This window comes from Propithecus coquereli, unplaced genomic scaffold (assembly GCF_000956105.1).
Source record: "Propithecus coquereli isolate 6110/MARCELLA unplaced genomic scaffold, Pcoq_1.0 Scaffold118, whole genome shotgun sequence".
Classification (NCBI taxonomy): Eukaryota; Metazoa; Chordata; class Mammalia; order Primates; family Indriidae; genus Propithecus; species Propithecus coquereli.
The window spans coordinates 2,119,722-2,139,307 of NW_012135858.1; the positions used below are offsets into that span (position 1 = coordinate 2,119,722).

Consider the following 19,586-nt stretch of genomic DNA (forward strand, 5'->3'; position numbering starts at 1 on the left):
CAAGTGATCATTTAGAAAGAAAAAGGAATCTATTTTTCAATTTTTATTTAAAGCATATTTTAAAAGATACCTTTTACCTTATTTGAGTATGCAGTATGGGTACTTAAAAGTGATTTTTTAAAAATCACTTTCTTAGTCCTCTCTAATCATTCTCTACAGCAATTTAGACTTGCCAGTTAGCTTAGAGCTGTTCTCTTCAGTATGGTAGCAACTAGCCACATGTGACTAGCGTGCACTTGAATTGTGACGAGTACAAACTGAGTGTATTAGTCAGCTTAGGCTTCTCTAAAAAAGTACCACAGGCAGGGTGGCTTAAACAGCCAACATTTATTTCTCATAGTTCTGGAGGCTGGAAGTCCAAGATCAAAGATTCACTTTCTGGTGAGGGCCCCCTTCCTAGTTTGCAGACAGCCACCTTCTCATTGTGTACTCACATAGAGGAGACAGAGGGGGCGCTCTGGTCTCTTCCTCTTCTTACAAGGACACTAATCCCATCATGGAGACCCCCCACCTTCATGACCTCATCTAAGTCTAACTGCTTCCCAAAGGCCCCACCTCTAACTACCACTACACTGAGGGTGAGGGCTTCAACATATGAATCTGAGGGTGACACAAAGTTCATCCCATAACACGCGGAGTCCTATATGTGAGAAATGTACACTGGATCTTGAATACTTAATATGAAAAAAAAGAATGTGAAAAATAGCTCATTAATTATTTTTACATTGATTACATGTTGGAATGTTAATATTTTGTATCTACTGAGTTAAGTGAAATATATTATTAAAGTTCATTTCCCACATGTTTCATTTTACATTAAAATGAAAATGGCTACTAGGCTGGCTTGCATTATATGTCCCTTGTACTGCACCATTCTAGGTAGGTAAGGGGACAGTGTTGGGTACTTTGAAAGCATTGCCAGACCTGGGTTTGCCTTTGTAGAATAATAATATGAGCTAAAGGGGAGGGTGGCTGTGCATGAAGGTTACCAGATTTGGCCCTGGTGACATTATTCATCTCAGTCTTACCTGGACTTCAAAGTTCCTAATGACTATTATGCATCCAAAATAATAGTCATGTTGGGGAGCAATTCTCATGATGGGTAGGAGTCCATCCAACAACAAACCATCCAAGAGTCACTTATCTGTGAGACTGTCTTCCCTTCTCCTAAAGTCTTCCCCACTCTCAAGCAGCTTTGACTCATGTTTCAGCAGCATCATATCCCCTTTCTCTCCAAAATAGGTTTAAAAGAAAAGTCTCTTTTTTCTTCTCACTCTCATGCATTTAATTAAACTAAGCAGTTTCTTGTTGAACTATGTCTCCCAGATCCATCCTTTGTCTTACAGCTTCCAGTTCAGACAGTAATGATCACATATCTGCAATGATTATATGAATGTTTCATTCTGTTTACCAGCCTTCTTTGCTATATACTTGTCAGAATCAGTTTTGTCACCTTGGTCTTTGGCCAAAGCCATCGGCTAGGTGCCAGCACTACCTGCTGGCTCAGCTGCATTTTGTGGCTCTGACATAGATGGATGGGCAGAGTTGTTTATGTGAGCAGGCACTACAGGTGAGGAAACAGTGCACACCGTGACCAGCCAAAACTGGGGTTCTGAATGTGGCATTGGGAAGTCCCCCTAGTGTCTCTATGCCTGTCTCTCCGCTCCCTTCCAGATTCACGGTAGGAAAAATATAAGATTTCAGGTTGGAGTTTCCGGTTGATACCCAGCTAGAATTTAGAATTAAAAAAAAATATCTTTCAGTGACATATTGTTACACAGCATGAAAATGCCAGGCTCTGATCTTTTGAAACCATGGAAACTCTTCTACCACGTAGGATTAGGGAGACTCCCATTGATTTCACCAGAAGAGATTCAATTGAGACAGGAAGGTGGCCCTGGGCCCACTGTGGGCAATAAAAATACCAGTTGGACCCTTTATACCCATTCTGAGAGGATAACTTTTCTATGAATGGAGCCATCAGGAGTCCCATTATTTAGCTACTCACAGAAAAAGAGAAGGGTGATTAAGTGGCTTCATATTCTTTTCATTTGATAACTGCATAAAAACTACAGATGCAGGTGTGGAAATCAGACAATGAAGCCCTGTGTTTATGTGACACATTAGGTGCCTGGTTTGTGGCCCAATGGAAGCCCCTCATCTGACCACCAGGCAGGAGGGACCATAGTTCAGGGTTCAATCTTACTATAACTTACCAGAGAGGGTGTCCCAGAGCTTGTAATTGAGTCAATATACTTTTCTTTGTTAAACAAAACAAAAAATTCTGAAAAAGTTAACTTGATTCTCTTCTCCAGATTTCCATTGATCAACTCCAAACACGACAGAGTTAGAGAGAAGTGTTAGGGGAAACCCTTGGGGTTGGGGCTGGGGGGACAATTGGAGGCTGGACCCTTGATATGGATAACGCATCTCCTTGTATTGCCAGACATGCAGGGTGAGACCCCCTGGCTGGTGGAGAGGGTCCCACTTGGACACATCCCTCTCTCTTCCTCTCACTCCTCTTGCTATTTGCCCTTTCTGCTTCTCTCCTACCCACAAATGAGAGGAAAGTCCATAACTTCCTCAGTAGTTCACAAGCTCCAGCCTCCTCCTGTGCAGTGAAAATCTTCCCAGATCCCGTAGTATTCAGGAGTGGATTGTGAGAGATCCATCTTTACCCTGACCCCTGTTGGCTGCTGAGTAGGAGGAAATACCAAGCTGTGGTTCGTGAAAGTTAAGAAGGGAGAAAGGACTTTGGATGTGGGTCTTGGGTGGTCTTACACTCTTGTTTTGCATCTTGTTTTAATCTCTTTTTAAAAAATCAGACAACTATCTCTCACTGTGAGAATTTTCTACTCAGTTTTCCTCAACAAATCTACATATGTGATACCTATTTCTATAATAGCCCAATGTTTAGACATCCTTAAGAATATCTGCTGCCTTCTCAACTTTAAATTATATTACAGAGTTCTCTGTATCTTGGTTTTGGTATGCATCAGGCACCATTGCCCCTTCCGAATCCTGGAGTTTTCCTCCTTTGACAGCAAGTGGGAGGAAAGGCAGATCCCTCTAAAAAAATTGTAGATCAGGAGATCTTAACCTGAGGTGTGTGTACATCAAGAATCTCTGAAGCTGTAAGTGTTTGTGGACATTTGATAGCTTCTCAGATTCTTGAACAAGTCTATTTCCCAAAAAGATTAGACACACTTCTATAGACAGCCTTAGCAAATCCAAAAATCAATTTTATTGACTTTAATTCTTTAAAGCTTCAGAAGAGGAGGGTAGACAAATTAACTGGCAGTATAATGCAAACCTTATCTCAGCAAAGATTTCCATGGAAGAATTGTCCTTTCCCGACATGTACAGGTTTCTTTTTTGCAGAGCTTCTGTCTGTTATGATTATGATGATAATTATTTTTATAATTATTATACCCCACATTTGCTTAACACTGTAAAGTTTACAAAGCACCCTTTGCTATGTAATCTTATTAAATCCCCAGCAGTCCCCTGTGTAAATATTATTGCTGGCACTTGTGACTGAGATCATTGAAACTTGGAGAGGCTAAGTCATACCTTTGTAATGATGGAATTAATCTTGGGCCCAGAATTTCTGAACTCAGGTCCAGGGCTCTAAAATTTATAGCTATAAAAACCACTTGACTCTTAATTTGCATATTAACTTTTTGAGAAAAAGGAAATGGAGCATTTCAAAGAGGGCTGGGCTTCCTTGAACTCTTACTCATTGGCTATGTACCTCACTCACCCTTAGTTCTTGTTCCACTGGAGGTCTACCAGAAAACCTCTTTCTTTTTCCTTGAAGGATATGTTGGAGTGTAAACATACAAACACCTTGAGACCCAATGGTTATGTCTGTTAACACATTTCTATGAGCCACAGAGGGAAAATTGCTACAACCCAGTTTGGGTTCTGGTTTTCTCAGGTTTGGGGTTGACTAGGTGAATTCCGTTCCAGGAATATCTAGGCCAAGGTAGTTCAATACCATGTGTCATAGTCTCAGTTCAGTTTAGTGTATGTAGTTAAACAAACATTTATGTTGTAACATCTGTGTGCTGCATTTTGTGTTAGATTCTGAGGATATGAAAATGAAGAAGACATATCACCTCTCTTCAAGGAGTTTACAGCCTGGAGTTGGGGTGGGTGGTATTTGGGAGTAAGATGGGGCAGCAGTTCAATTTTTGAATTACTTTCTAGTTCCTATGAAATGTCTTTAAGTCTATACTAGAGGGTCTTATTCATTAACCTGCAAATCAAATTTTATTGTGATTGCTGCTTTCTGGATAACTAGGAGTTTGAGTAAAGCTTAGAAATTAATGGCTAAGTTCATCTGGCCTGGAAATCTCTCTCTATCTGCCCTCGTCCAACTTTCTTGTTGAGTAAATTCACACTGCACTGGAAGATTTTTTGAAGATGTTTATTAAGGACCTAAGAATGGCCCGCTCAAGATATTTTTTAAAAGTTAATCATTATTACATAATTTGTTGTCTTATTTGTCAACTCCTGGGTTGTGCTTGTCTTATTCTCTTCTTCTCTTTTTTCCTAGCAAAAATACAAAGAAGACTATGAAAATAAAGTCAAAGGCAAATGGAGTGAGACACCTTGCTTTGAAATGGCAAACGCCAAAATGAATGCTGATAACATAAGCACAGTAAGTAGGAAGGGATTGCTGATGTCCTGGGAGGGGGACCCCTTTCCTTAATGACTTCTCACCACCTGTGGTACCTAGAGTAGTGCCAGAACTCTCGAGGCCCCTCTTCTCAGGGACAAGACCTGGTGTGGAGATCCTGTTGAGAAAGAAATTTCATGAACTCTCTTTTCTTTTGAGAAATATTATTTTGGCCAAATTTCTAATTATTTCTACCTCAATTTTCACAGGAGCAACATGGCAAGACCCTCTCACTGACTGCAAAGTGTAGTTAGTACAAATTAAAGGGGCTGTTTTAATTTATGCTTTGCCTGAGGAACCAAATTGTACATTTTCAAAATATATAGTTCCGTCTCACTGGAAAACATAAGTCTAATTATTGTTTTTCCTTTTTCTTAAGTTCTCTGCTTCTAGGCTTCAAGAGGTCTTTCTTGGTGGCCAAGAAAAGCCTTTCTAATTATGCTTTGAGCCCATTCTAATTGTTCCAAATCTCTGTTAAATTGCTACCCATTTTTTCAATGGTACCACGTTCTCTAATTGTATTCTGACCTGCCTAAACCCAAGGGAGTGTGGCTTTGGGTAGCTTCTCCAAATTCCTGTGTCTTCCCATGTAAACTCTTGCACAGTGTCTTTCCACAGTAGTCCTCCAGTAGGTTTAATGTCTTGCAGAGGAAATACCAGGAAGATTTCGAGAGCATGAAAGACCAGATCTACTTCATGCAGACTGAAACACCAGAGTACAAAATGAATAAACAAGCTGGTGTAGCAGCTAGTAAGGTATGAAGAAATTGTTGCATTTATCCTGATTGTTTGAGTGGGGGTGAATTTCTTATAATTCTGGGTCTTGTATGTAATCAATATGGGAAGGGTGGATGGTTCTTGGGAGAACTACCAGGGTTGAGACTAATGGATCCCAGGCATTTGAAGAAGAGTAGAATTAAAACAAGAACAAAGAAAAAAGGACTTTGGAATTATAATAGGGCTACTCAGACTTTTTTATTTTATCATGTATGAACAGTAACAATACCTAATTGCTATCTTCAGTATTTCGTAGAGTAAAGGGCCTTTTGCTATGCAGTAGTAGAAAGGCTGTAATCTCAGGTAGCAGGACTTCTTCCCCCAGGAAAAGACAATTGGCAGCCTTCTACAAAAATAGACACTTCCACACTCAACACTATCATTACTTTTTTTATTTTCTCACTGACTGAGGAAAAACCTGGTCACAGACAAGGTTCATAAATCCAAGGGTGTCTTGGTATGTTCCACAGAGTGACTTTGGTGAATAGTCTGACTCCTTGGCATTTGAAAGCAAGATGGTCACTAAGAAGAGCATAAACTTTGAAGCCAACCACACTTGGTTCTAATCCTGGCCTGGGCTCTGCTAAAGGAGAGAAAGCAGGATGCATCACTTAGAGGGCTATTACAGTGTCCAGGTGCAAGAAAGAGGTATTTTGGACCAGGAGGGTAACAGGGCTGGTGATAAGAAGTATTTTGAAAGAAGAGTTGACCCAATTTGCTGATGGATTGGACGTGGGGTATAAGAGAAAGGTTTTGATCTGAGCAGTTAGATGAATGGGATTTCCCTTTATTGAGATAGGGAAGGTGGTGGAAGGAGTGGGTAATTTTTTTGAAGGAGAGACAGAAGGTCATTTTCAGACATGTTAGATTTGAGATGACTTGTAGACATCCAAGTGGAAATGTTGGTGGTCAGTTGATGATATGGGTCTGAAATGTCAGGGGGACATATGGGAAGGTTGCATAAATCTGGGAGTTATCAGCATGCAGAGAGTATTAAATGGCATGGCACTAGAGCATCAAGGGAGTGAGTGCAGACAGAAAACTCTAAGAACTGAACCCTGGTACCCTTCCATGTGAACGCATCAGCAAGATGGGGTAGGAGCAAAGTCAGGACAGTGCAGTGTCCTGGGAAGCAAGTGAAAGCAGAAGGCAGTTGTCAAATATGTCAAATGTTTCTGAAATGGATGTACCAATGTCTGCTCTCTGGTGACCTTAACAAGAGCAACTTGGTTGGGTCTGTTTGGAGAAGGTTCATGTGAATGAGAAGAGAGGAATTCAAGATATGAGTACATTTAATTCTTTCAAAATAGTAAATATTTTCCTGGTAAGAAAAGAAGAAAATGGGTAATAGCTGATGGAAAAGTGGGTAAGAGAGATTTTTTAAGTTAGGCAACAAAAATGCCATGTTTCTATACTGATGGAAAAAATCCAGCAGAGAAGGAAGATTTGATAATGTTGGAGAACATTATTCCTTGGAGAAGGAAGAATGGCTGGGGTAATGTCCTTGAGCAGGTGAAAGGGGAAGAGATCTGGTGCTTAAGAGGAGGGGATGGCTTTGCCACATGCCAGGACAGTTTATCCATGTGACGGGGGAGAAGGCTGCCCATCACAGATACAGGTAGGGGGATAGTAGGGTTTGTGAATTTCCCTCCTGGTCATTTTCGTTTTTCAAGGAAATATACAATTCTATAAGGTGGAAAGGTTATTCGTGTCTTCCATTTCTGTAGAGTATCCCCTGTAATCCTCTGTGTGGGCTGCAGGGTTGGTGCATCTCGTTTTGGCTGTGTATCTCCCACTCTTGCATACCAAGCTGATTGGCTTTGTTTTCTGAAGTTCTTAAATGTTAGATTTATCTAGGATTCCTTGAACTTCTGTGGTTATGTTGCCTGTATAAAGGGCTTACACAGGGGCTTATGGTCAGAACAAGAACCAGTTTCTTGTTCTAATCCCTGTGGATATGCTCCTGATGGGGGCTTTTGAATAACGCTGTCCCCTCCAAATTACTACTTTTTCCATGGCAGGAATTAAAGGTGCAAAGTTGGAAGGGCAGAAGGAGAAGGTGGGGCTGCCCCCATTCATCCCAGCCCAGCTCCTTCCTCTTCCTCCTGCTCCTACAATAAATATGTGTGTGCTCTACACAGGCACAGGTGAGGCATGCAAGGGTGGTCGGGGGTGCTTCTAGCTTCCTTTCTTTAAAAATGTGTTGGCAGATAAGGCAGAGGGGGTTAAGAGCTAAGTGACGTTTCTGCAGCAGCAGGTATCTGGGACATGGTGAGTTGTCATTATTTTGTATCTTTTTCTTTCCTGTTTCTTATGTATCTCTCTCTCTCTTTGAGGGCAGGGACCAGGTGTTATTTTTTCTTGTATCTGTCCCAGAGCTAGGCACACAATCGACACCCTGTGGATAACTTTGAATGAATAAATGAATGGGAAGAAAATGCATCCTGGAAATCTATGCAGTTTCTCAACTGCTGTTATGAGCTACTATGAGTATTTTGTTGGTAAAATGTCAAGTCGCCTTTTTTCTAGACAGAAAATTGATTTGTGATCTATGTCATAATATCCATAATAGAGACAAGGACAAAAATAACCTGTAGAGTTATTTTATCACTTTATTTCACTCCTACAGGTAAAATACAAAGAAGACTATGAAAAGAATAAAGGAAAAGCAGATTATAATGTACTTCCTGCTACAGAGAACCCACTGCTCAGGCAGCTGAAGGCGGCAGGAAATGCCCTAAGTGATGTAAGTTTATTCTTGTCGAAAGTATTTTTTAAACCTTAGCTGCAAGAGAGGTGAAAATTTTCTCCTTCTGTAATGACTGAATGCATATATAACTTTGCAAATACTTTAGGTTATGGAGTGGCGGTTTCATTGGAACTATGTAGCCATAGGAAAGCATGAGTGCCTCCCAGTATGACGTAGTGGGCCTGTGGGTTTAGTTCAATGGGCAGGGAAATCCTCATTTGCTCAGAAGCTTCAGGTACCTGGGCCTCCATGTGGGCAAAAGCACATTGTAGATGTGTTAGGATTTTGACAGAGGCAGCAGGAGACATTTAAAGATAGATCTTGGCCTGAGAAACCATCATTTGCAGACAAAGAACTTGAAAGATGCTTCCCTAAGTCTTCACAGGACTTTCTACTTGTCGATTTTTTGAGAGCCCAGCTAAGGCATTAGATTGAAAATACATTAGATAAATGAGACTGGGCCTGGTATGAAAAGACTGTTAGCCTGGGACTGATATGTGTGTGTGTGCGTGTGAGCGTGTGCACAGAGAGAGAGTAAAAGGAAGAGAGAGAGAGAGAGAGAGAGAGAGAGAGAAAAGGAATATGTGATCATTTGAGTCTTTCTCTTATGATTAGGTTTGTATTAAGCTTTCCCAATACTTGAGGATTTTATGTAGCTGAGTGGGTTAGCTGTCTTTTCCTTGTCCCTTGAACTAAGTCAGCACCATAGGAAATGTGTGGACATGGTAGGTGGGGTGAAGCGCCAGGTGAGAAGGTGTAAATGGATCTGTCCAAACAGCTCTGCTGGGAAATCTCTGCTTTCTAAAGGAAAAGCATCTTTATCAAACATATAAAAGCCTAGGTTTAAATCTACTGTGTTGATAAAGACAGGAATATACAAATATTAAAAATGAATAGTGCCATTTGTGTTTTGAAAACACCAGATGAAAAAGTAACCATGATCTGCTTTATCATTTGTATATTTAAAACCCATAATTGTTTCTTGTTGTTGTTCAAGTTAAAGATAAATCCTAGCAGAGAAGAAGAGTTCATAATAGCTCATAGCTTGAGTTCTCGTATATACCTTATTTATAAGGCTAATTGTTTGTATAATTAGAGATTTTTTCCCTTGGTACAAGGAGGAAGACAGAGTATGTATTTCTCAACCTATATTAATATTTTCATGAAGTTTTGTTTGCAAAAAAAAAAAAAAACACCAAATGATTTGCTGTTGCTCCAAACCTCTGTGTTTGCTGTGGCGCCATCAGTGAGGAAAGAGTATGTGAGCTGAGAGACAGAGAAGGCAGCAATTCAAAAACACAAAGAATCTCTGCAACTAAAGCTTGGTCAGAGGTGGCACACTGGCTTCTTAATTTTTTGAGTATATGCCAAACTTAGGCTTTACAATAATTGCTAATAGAAAAGTCTTATGATTCATGACACCCGCGTTAGATTGTCAGTTTTTAAGACAGTTGACGGCCGATAGCTTTTCTTCTTCTTTTGTTTAGCATTAGAAAATACGAGTGTTATAATCAGCGTGGGAGTGACAAGAATCTACTTTAACTGAGTTTTCCCTTTGACAGAAACTATACAAGGAAAACTATGAAAAGACGAAGGCAAAGAGCATGAATTACTGCGAGACCCCCAAATTCAAGCTTGATACAGTTCTACATAACTTCAGTAGTGATGTAAGCAGTCTTACCGTCACTCCCTCTGTTAAAAAAAAAAAAAGACCCATCATTTCACCAATTAATAAATGAGTTATGTTTTGTCTTTCAGACTAAATATAAAGATTCCTACTTAAAGAATATTTTGGGACATTACGTAGGCAGCTTTGAGGATCCGTATCATTCACACTGCATGAAAGTCACAGCTCAAAACAGTGATGTAAGTTCTAAGACATTGTTTGATTTTCCAAATACATTTTGGGGCCATTCATGCAACGGTTGCATCTTCATGTCTGATTTATTTTCCTCATAGAAAAACTACAAAGCAGAATATGAAGAAGACAAGGGTAAAGGCTTCTTCCCCCAGACCATAACTCAGGAATATGAAGCAATCAAGAAACTAGACCAGTGTAAAGACGTAAGTCTGTTGTCTGAACTTTGAATATTACTGTCTTCCATAGCATCTAGTGGTCAAGATATGTTTATAATTTTGACACTTTTACAAATAAATGTAAGCACAGGAATTATAAGAAACAAAACCTGTTTTGTACTATTTTCCCTTGTTGGCATCTCTCTGTTGCAACAGTTAATTCTAGCTCATTCTCCCAAAGAGGAGTTATCAGGAGGTTGAACATATAGGAAAGTTTCTCATAAAGCTGCAAGAGCACCTCTCAAAGAAACTGCAGTCTAGTTAGGAAAAGACAATAAATGTTTTATTAACTACGAGTTTATTTTATTTGGGAGGGATGGGGTTCTGCTTGCTTGGCCTACAGGCCACCTTGGGTCTGACAGATGGCAGTGCTAAACAAACTCCTTGTCTCCCGGCAGCACACCTACAAAGTTCATCCAGATAAGACAAAATTCACCCAAGTTACCGACTCTCCTGTTCTGGTGCAAGCCCAAGTCAATTCCAAACAACTGAGCGATGTAAGTTCCTCTAAGTAGCCAGGAAATCCAATTACGAGAGAGAACATTTCATAACTCTGTACACAAAATCCAATGACTTGCCACATTTGTTTTTGAAAAGGCTAAGTTTTAGCAAGTTTAACTTGTATATATTTGTAATCACCTAAAATATTTTCCTATTTCCTTGCCTTCATCTTAGGCAGATAGTAAAATGATTCTGTGAAGGAAACTAATGTAGCTTAAAGCATTGGAAAGGACATGAATTCTAGAGTCAGACTAAACTGCATTCAAATTCCAGCTCTGTCACGTATGTTCCGGGTGGTCAAATGATTTAACCTCTCTCTGCCTCATATTTAAATTCCTTTTATAATTTATGGCCATTCTGAAGACTAAGTGAAGGGAGACATGTGCGTAGCACACGCCCTGGCCCAGAGCAGGTATTCAGTACATGGGTTTCTCTCTCCCAAATACATTTCTGGAAAATGGAGTGTTTGAGACAAGTTTTATCATATAAGTGTTAAGTATGGATTTCCAAACTTGTGTTGAACCAAAAGAACAGAAATAAAAGTAACCTCAGTAGATTAATGGCTAGAAAAGAAGGCTTCTGTTTGAGTATCAACAGCCATAACGTATGTGAGGGGTGCGTACCAGATTTGTTAGGAAAAGTTCTCCGGTGGGTGAGTACTGACAATGAAAAGAAAGACAGGGCTGTGTCTCTTTCAGAATCTACAGGGCCAATTGTGCTATCCCGGAGGGTGTACGAAAGAGCCACCTTTTACCATTACGGTCCTACCATGGTGACAGGTGTCAAGTGTCCAGCATAAAGGGTCAATAATGCAGGGTGGCCTGCTCAAGCTCTGGGTGTCTCTTTTGATCTTAACAACTTTGTCAGTTGCTTTACAAAATGTACTGCATAAGAGGTTTTGTATTTTGGAACAATTCTTCTTCTGAACTAATTCTCTCTCTCTCTCTCTCTCTCTGTCAGCTAAATTACAAAGCAAAACATGAAAGTGAAAAGTTCAAGTGCCACATACCCCCCGATACTCCTGCCTTTATCCAGCACAAAGTCAATGCCTATAACCTGAGTGATGTGAGTCCCTTACATGCTCCACCTTGTGATATGCTGACAACCTGTGCTTTCATTTTTTAATTGGTTCATTGCTATTCAGTGAATATTTTAATGCTAAAATGGGAAGAACAATTAACATTTGTATCGTGTTCCTATGTCTCTGCCAATATAACTTTGCATTCACTTATAAAATGTGTGCAGCAATCTTGTAAGTAGCTTCATACAATTAGATATCTTAATATATTTTATCTATCCCTCAAAATACCACCATTCACGTAGGCTTAACTACAAATCTGAATCTCTTAGCCATATATTCATTTTTATTATACTATAATTCATTTTCTTTCAGGACCTGATTTTTTTTAGATACAATTTTATTTCATTTATTCCCCAGGCTTATAATGTCCCTTATTTCACAGAAATGATACTTATTTCTGTATGCAAAAAGAACTTGCACTAATGACGACGTAGAGTATTTAAAGGGCAGAAGTCTAGCCATCCATTACTATCTTTCAATTTTCAAACTTAATTTTGTAGAAAAGTCAAATTGCCCTTGGACATCTCAATTTCCTCAACAGTTCTATAAATGAGTACTAAGATTATCCAACGTCAGTGAGTATTATATTGACTCACAAAATAACCTTTGTAGAAAACTTAGAGATCAAATGAAAGTAATGCCTTTATATCATAAAAGTATGTTAACTATAGAATATTTGTGCCACTCTATAAAATATTCAATGTTAGAAATCAAATATTAGTATGATAACTAGAATGAAATTAATTTGATGAAAGATTCTAATAGAGAGTAGAGAAGCCTGATCTTGGAGAATTAGAAGCTCCAGTTTAAGGAGAATTATTTAAAATATGCGTGATTTCCTGGACATTGAAAAGGATCTGTTTATTTTATGTTAAGACGAGGTATTTAGTTACCTTTTTAGTCTCTAAAGGTGATGACATGCATATCACTTTTGCCAATTCCTTTGCTAAAATTTCCTTGTCCAGAATATTTACAAGGAAGACTGGGAGAAGAGCAAAGCCAAGAAGTTTGACATTAAAGTGGATGCCATCCCCCTGCTGGCAGCCAAAGCCAACAGCAGGAACTTCAGTGATGTGAGTGTGGCCTGGGGACCTGGGCAGGGTGTTCTCAAGGACGACGTTTCCTGGTGAGTGGAATCTGGCATGTGTGATGTCTTTGCAGGTGATGTACAAGAAAGACTATGAGAAAAACAAAGGGAAAATGATTGGAGCCCTCAGCATTGAGGACGATCCCAAGATCCTACACTCCTTGAAGACGGCCAGGAACCAGAGTGATGTGAGTGTCTCCGTAAATCTGTGTCATTTTCAGACGTGCACACTTCCTGTTCAGTATAACCTGGATAGGACGTTAGCCTAACTGACACCTCAGATTCGGGATGACAAATCAAACGTGAAACCTTTACCCTGGTGGTAAAGGAAGGTGAACTTCCTCATTCTCTTTGATATCTCTGTACTTTGAGATGCCAGTGAATGTTGCAATAGTGTGCTTAATCTCCTTAATGTCCCCTGTTTTATTAGAAGAAAAAAGTGTACTAGCAATATCATTTTCTTTATTGTTTTTCCTAGAAATGAGGTCAATATCTCAGTATGTTTATGAATATATGCAAGTATGTATTCATTTAATGTCCTGAACTGGTTAAGGTAGTTTACAAAAATATATTCAGAAAATTAAAAAGCAGGAAGTGAGAAAATCAGTTTAAAGAAATAAAGTAGGAAAAACTAGATGAAGCATAAGCTCAAAAGCAAAATATTTTATTTTAAGAATTTTATAAAATATTGCTCTTATTTTAAAGACCTCAGAATACTTACTAAAAAATAAAATAAAACTCTTTACAGAAATTGCTTTTCTAATTCCTAGCCCCCCAAAAAAATGCTCCCTATCACTCCATATATTTACAAGTATTCCTGTCTTTATTGAGTCCAGTTTTGAATTTCTATATGAGAGAAGTGAAAGAGAAAGTGAAGAAATATATAATACATACAATGAAACAAAAACCTCTTCATGTATTAGTGCTATAAAGAAAAATCTTAGGCATCAATGATAAAAGCCAACTTCCAGAGGTGTTGTAAAATTTGTTTTCACCAAGTACTAACCTGAATACTTTTCTAGGACTATGCCTAGGTGTTTAAGGTCTACCTTATAGCTTATGCCTCATTTTACACTCAATTCATTTTCCTTCAAACACATTCAAATGCCAAGAATTATTTTCAGATAAAAAACTTGCTTAAATTGTAGAATTGGTGTGCTCTAATTTATTCAATCTAAAAATATTAGCTGATGAGATTATATAAGACATGAACCTCTACCACATCCATTCGGGTGTTTGCTTTATGGAAAAGAGACACTAAGAAAATACAAAGTTTGCCCCTTTGGTTAAAGGATAGCCATGACACGATAGGCTTTTATTCCATGAGATTTGTATAATTTTCTTTTCCCTTTGACAGAGATTGTACAAGGAAAACTACGAGAAGACAAAAGCAAGGAGCATGAACTACTGCGAGACCCCCAGATACCAACTTGACACTCTGCTGAAGAACTTCAGTGAGGTGCGAAAGACCACGGTTACCCCTGCGGTTTCAGGGCTTTCCTGTTGTTTGACAAATAACTGTTAACGTCACTTATGTGTGTTTTCTTTCTCAGGCTAAATATAAAGATTCATATGAAAAGAATATTTTGGGACATTATGTAGGCAGTTTTGAGGACCCGTATTACACACACTGCATGAAAGTTTCAGCTCAAAACAATGACGTAAGTTTGAAGAAAATTGTTCAGGCCTCACAGTGACATTGTCTGGGAGCAATAACAATCATGATCGCTTTTTGTTTTTTTCTTGTTACAGAAAAATTACAAAGCAGAATATGAAGAAGATAAAGGGAAGTGCTATTTCCCTCAGACAATAACACAAGAATATGAAGCAATCAAGAAGCTAGACCAGTGTAAAGACGTAAGTCAACTGCCCTGAATTCTTGAAATTGGGTTCGGGATTCTTGTGACATCTAGTGGTAAATTTAGCAGGAGTTTAAATGCTAACATGTAGTTGCTAGCAGGAGATATTCGATTTTAAATTTTTTGGGGGGGTGCATGGAATTGAGGAACATGACAATTATTTACAAAGAGATCTGTTTGTTACAAAATAATTTCAGGTTTTATGAATCTTAATTTCCATTAGTTTGCATATACATGAATCTGGAGTAAAAGGAGGACGTGCAGGTTTGTGAGAGATAGATGTTCATCCTTCAACAAATCTGCACGGGGTGCTAGCATGCGCCAGGCACTGTCCTTGGTGCTGGGAAAAAAATACGGAATAAGTAGGCTGCCTTGCACGGCTTCCACTGGAGTGGAAGAGACAAACAATAAACCCAGGAAGAGAACACAGAAACAAGAAAGATGTCAGGCAATGATAAGAAAATGAATATAGGAGGAATTAAAACAGGATAATGTGAGAGAGAGTGACTGGATGGGCACGGTAGTTTGGGTTGTCGAGGAAGGGCTAGGACAGGAATGTCTAGCCATGCCGGGTCAAGGAAAGGGCAGCAGGAAGAACAGCCTAGGGTGAGAACAAGCTCAGCATTTAAGGAGTTGAGAGCATGAAGTGGCTGAAATGTGTTGGGGGAGGGGGGAGTAGCAAGAGATGGTAGGAGAGGAAGGAGGGATGGCGTCTGCAGGGCTCATAAGCCGAGGTACAGTTTAGGCTGAATACCAAGTTCAGGGGAGAGCCATGGTAAGGCTTCAGCAGGGGAAGGTTAATCTGGTTGCTGAGTTGCAGCAGGCAGCAGACCAGAGGCAACTTCAGGAGAGAGGAAGAGAAGGCGGTGGAGGAAAGAAAGGAAAGAAAGAAAGAGAGAGAGAGAAAAAGGAAGTGAGAACATATCAACCAAGTTTTCAGGAACAAAACAAACTGTATTTTTGCTGGGAAAATTTTTATACATTAGTGTGTATATAAATAAGAATATAAAGATATAAAATACATCATAAAATTTCACTAAAGATCATCTTCTTTTCTAGCATACCTACAAAGTTCATCCAGATAAGACCAAATTCACGGCAGTCACTGATACTCCTGTACTGTTGCAAGCCCAGCTCAACACGAAACAGCTTAGCGATGTAAGTGCGTTGATTTCTGCAAGTGGGGTGACCCAGAGTGCTTTGCTTAATTTACATGCTTAATCTTCACGGACTCATCTACCATCCCAACAATGTCATTTTTTAAGATTTGTTTAATAAAATGCAGATGAAGCTGCTAGGTTGAATTGTAGCCTGAGGAAAACAGTGTTAGACAATAATAAAAATAACTACCATTTCTCCAGTAACTCATTGATTTTTAATGGGAATATCTTACTTATTCATTAGGATCTGTCACATGCACACTCAAACTTCTGCCAATTTAAATAAACAGTGACAACAAAAGTATCTATTTGAGTAAGTAACAAGGCAAGCATTTCCCATTCTTCAGTTTTCCAACAAAGACAAGAGCACAGGAACAAGAAAGACATCAGACAATGATAAGAAAACGAATATAGCATGATGCTACAGAGTTAAAATGGGAGGATGTCAGAGAGAGGGACTGGATGGGCATTAGATTGGGTGATCAAGGAAGGTCGAAGGCAGGGATGATCCAACCACACCAAGGTCAGGGGAAGGGCAGCAGTGCTTCTCAGACATCCACATTCATGCGGTCACCTGCTGACCCTGTGAAAGTGCAGATTCTGAGTCAGTAGATCTGGAGGGGCCTCCATATTCTGACTTTGTAATAAGCTCTTAGATGGTGCTGATGCTGTGATCAGTAGACCACACTTTGAGTAGCAAGGCGCTAACACAGCTTAGTCCTGAAGCAGCACACCTTTCTCAAGATAGGAGAATGGAAGATGCAGTTTGTCCTATAAAATGTGTCTTAGTAACAGAAATTAGTTCATACGCAATTGGTAAAGAGGGGAATGGCATCAGCATAACACAGAAGTCACATTAGTTCACATGCAATTTTCCCAGTATGTTAATATTTTGTGTCCCCAGTGAAGAACAGCTAAACACTAACAACCCTGATCCAGCTGAACTCGGCAAGCTGCAGAGGATACAGCGCTGTATGTGGTGCCCAGTCACCAACACTTCTCTTATCAGCCTCGATAGGCCACAGGCTCTGTCTTGGATGTGTTTCTTACGCAGTTCTTTACAATCTTGTACATTTTGCCTTTGGTTCCAAAATTCTCCATCCTCATTCCTTCTCTATACTTTTTTCCTTCTGCCTAATAACACCTTTAAAAATTTTAAGTAAAGTCCTCTGTTTAATATTTTAAATAAGAATTTACGTATCTTTTACACTGTGCTAGTATAATATTTTATTTAGAATTATTACTGGTTTTTGTTAGGGCTCTGACTACAGAATTTCATGCCCTCCAGACATACTCTAGCATTGTAGATCAGATATATGTTTCCCATGTACACACAGATATATATACTGTAATAGCATCATCACACACACACACACACACTGTAATAGTACCTACAACATGGGATCCCAAGGTTTGGTTACACAGTAGTCCCTCCTTATCCACAGTTTTGCTTTCCGCAGTGTCAGTTACTTGAGGTCAGTCATGGTCTGAAAATATTGAATGGAAAGTTCCAGAAAGAAACAATCCATAAATTTTAAATTGTGTGCTGTACTTAGTGTGATGAAATCTTATACCATCCCCCGCTTTCCCTTCTTTATGACAAGAAGAAGGGTGAGCACAGTATAGTAAGATATTTTGAGAGACACAGAGAGAGACCACATTCACATAACCTTTATTACAGTAATTGTTCTGTCTTACTATTAGATATTATTGTTAATCTCTCACTGTGCCTAATTTACAAATGAAACTTTATCATAGGTATGCATGTATAGGAAAAAACAGTATAAAAATAGGGTTCAATACTACCCATGGTTTCAAGCATCCACTGGGGGTCGTGGAACATATCCCCTGAGGATAAAGGGGGGTTACTGTACTGTGATCCTTAAAAAAGGGAGTGAGATTTCTGATCCTGTGCTAGACTTTGACTGGATTGACTATCTCTGAGGCATTTTGCTAAAAAGGACACGAATATCTTAGTGATATACACTGTTCTACATTAATTCCAGGGAGTTCCTACCCTGAACTGTCTGAATATACTTTATTGTTTTTCAGCTGAATTACAAAGCGAAGCATGAAGGTGAGAAGTTCAAGTGCCATGTCCCAGCAGATGCTCCAGAGTTTATCCAACATAGAGTCAATGCCTATAATCTGAGTGATGTAAGTACCAAAGCCGTAGGAGCTGATGTTTGGTGTGCATGAAAAGAGAAAATGTTATAGGCATTTTAAAAGATAGGATTAGGAATTATGTAAATAAACAACTATTGAGATTGATATCAGAATGTAAGTGGAGCTTTTAAGGCCAAATACTCTTAAGAGTCTTACTTAGCTATCAGATTTCATTTTCCATAGTCTCTTATTGTCAGCAGCATTCTCTAAATTACCTCTCTGCTAATCCCTAGAGCTTTACAAGATCTCTCCCATGTAAATGTCACACTTCACCTTCTCCAAGTGGTTATCATTTTATGTTATCCTTTGTATATCAGGATAGCAGAGTCTTTAGAAAGTTTACAGAATATTAAAAAGAGTATATTATGCTTATATATTGCTTATATATTATGCTTATATATTATTGGTAGGGAGAAAGAAAGTGGATGATAGATATATCAATAGTTGTGCTACTATTTGGTAAATGTAGTATTTATAGGTGAAATAAGTCTATATATACACATTTTCAATCTGCTTTTTATTTTTACTGGATTAATCTGTGTTTGATGTTGTTATAATTCCTCTGCTGAATTTCTCCTGTCCAGAATGTTTATAAGCTAGACTGGGAGAAGAGCAAAGCCAAGAAGTTCGACATTAAAGTGGATGCCATCCCCCTGCTGGCAGCCAAAGCCAACAGCAGGAACGCCAGTGATGTGAGTGTGGCCTGGGGACCTGGACGGGGCCTCCTCAAGGACGATGTTTCCTGGTGAGTGGGACCTGGCATGTGTGATGTCTTTGCAGGTGATGTACAAGAAAGACTATGAGAAAAACAAAGGGAAAATGATTGGAGCCCTCAGCATTGAGGACGATCCCAAGATGCTGCATTCCTTGAAGACGGCCAAAAACCAGAGTGATGTGAGTATCTTTGCAAATCTGTCTTGTTTTCAAGATGTCTTCCCTGTTAACATGCCCAAGGGTAGGATTGTGTAAAAGGATTTCATGCCCATAGCTCTAGCATATTCCCAAAAATCTGCTATGAAGAACTTTAGAATGATGCCTCAGATTCTTGCACCTCTCACATTTGAGGAGAGAAATTACTGATTTGTACTTTATGTCCTTTTCACTTTGAAAAATGTATCCATCAATGTATAATAGAATGTTGATTGTAGTTCTCAAAACCTTTTGGAAAATATCACCAGATGTTTTCATCTTTTCTTCTAATTGAAAAATATTTTGTAAATGATGATTTTAGAACTATACTTTAGAAGAAATCCATGAGTCACATATAAAAAATATCTTAATATAGCTATTAATATCATTGCTCTTTATTGGCTTTAGTAATCAGTGTTGGTCTAGATCTAAGAAAAATACTCCATTGATTATAGGTCTCTTTGAGAATCTGATGAAAGAATTGGACTGTCTATCTAGAAAATAAACATTTTTTTCACGCCCTTTGCCTGAATTTCA

General features: G+C 39.0%; 1 protein-coding gene across 1 annotated transcript in view; it reads left to right on the forward strand.

Annotated features, from left to right (window-relative positions):
• Nucleotides 1-19,586, forward strand: part of NEB (nebulin) — a 207,647-nt gene that overhangs the window by 16,697 nt on the left and 171,364 nt on the right. The window contains 17 exon segments of the mRNA XM_012659396.1: nt 4,562-4,666; nt 5,333-5,440; nt 8,091-8,207; nt 9,773-9,877; nt 9,969-10,076; nt 10,170-10,274; nt 10,685-10,783; nt 11,748-11,852; nt 12,834-12,941; nt 13,030-13,143; nt 14,313-14,414; nt 14,509-14,616; nt 14,708-14,812; nt 15,874-15,972; nt 18,027-18,131; nt 18,725-18,832; nt 18,921-19,034. Of these exon segments, the coding sequence (XP_012514850.1) occupies nt 4,562-4,666; nt 5,333-5,440; nt 8,091-8,207; nt 9,773-9,877; nt 9,969-10,076; nt 10,170-10,274; nt 10,685-10,783; nt 11,748-11,852; nt 12,834-12,941; nt 13,030-13,143; nt 14,313-14,414; nt 14,509-14,616; nt 14,708-14,812; nt 15,874-15,972; nt 18,027-18,131; nt 18,725-18,832; nt 18,921-19,034 (1,815 nt within the window).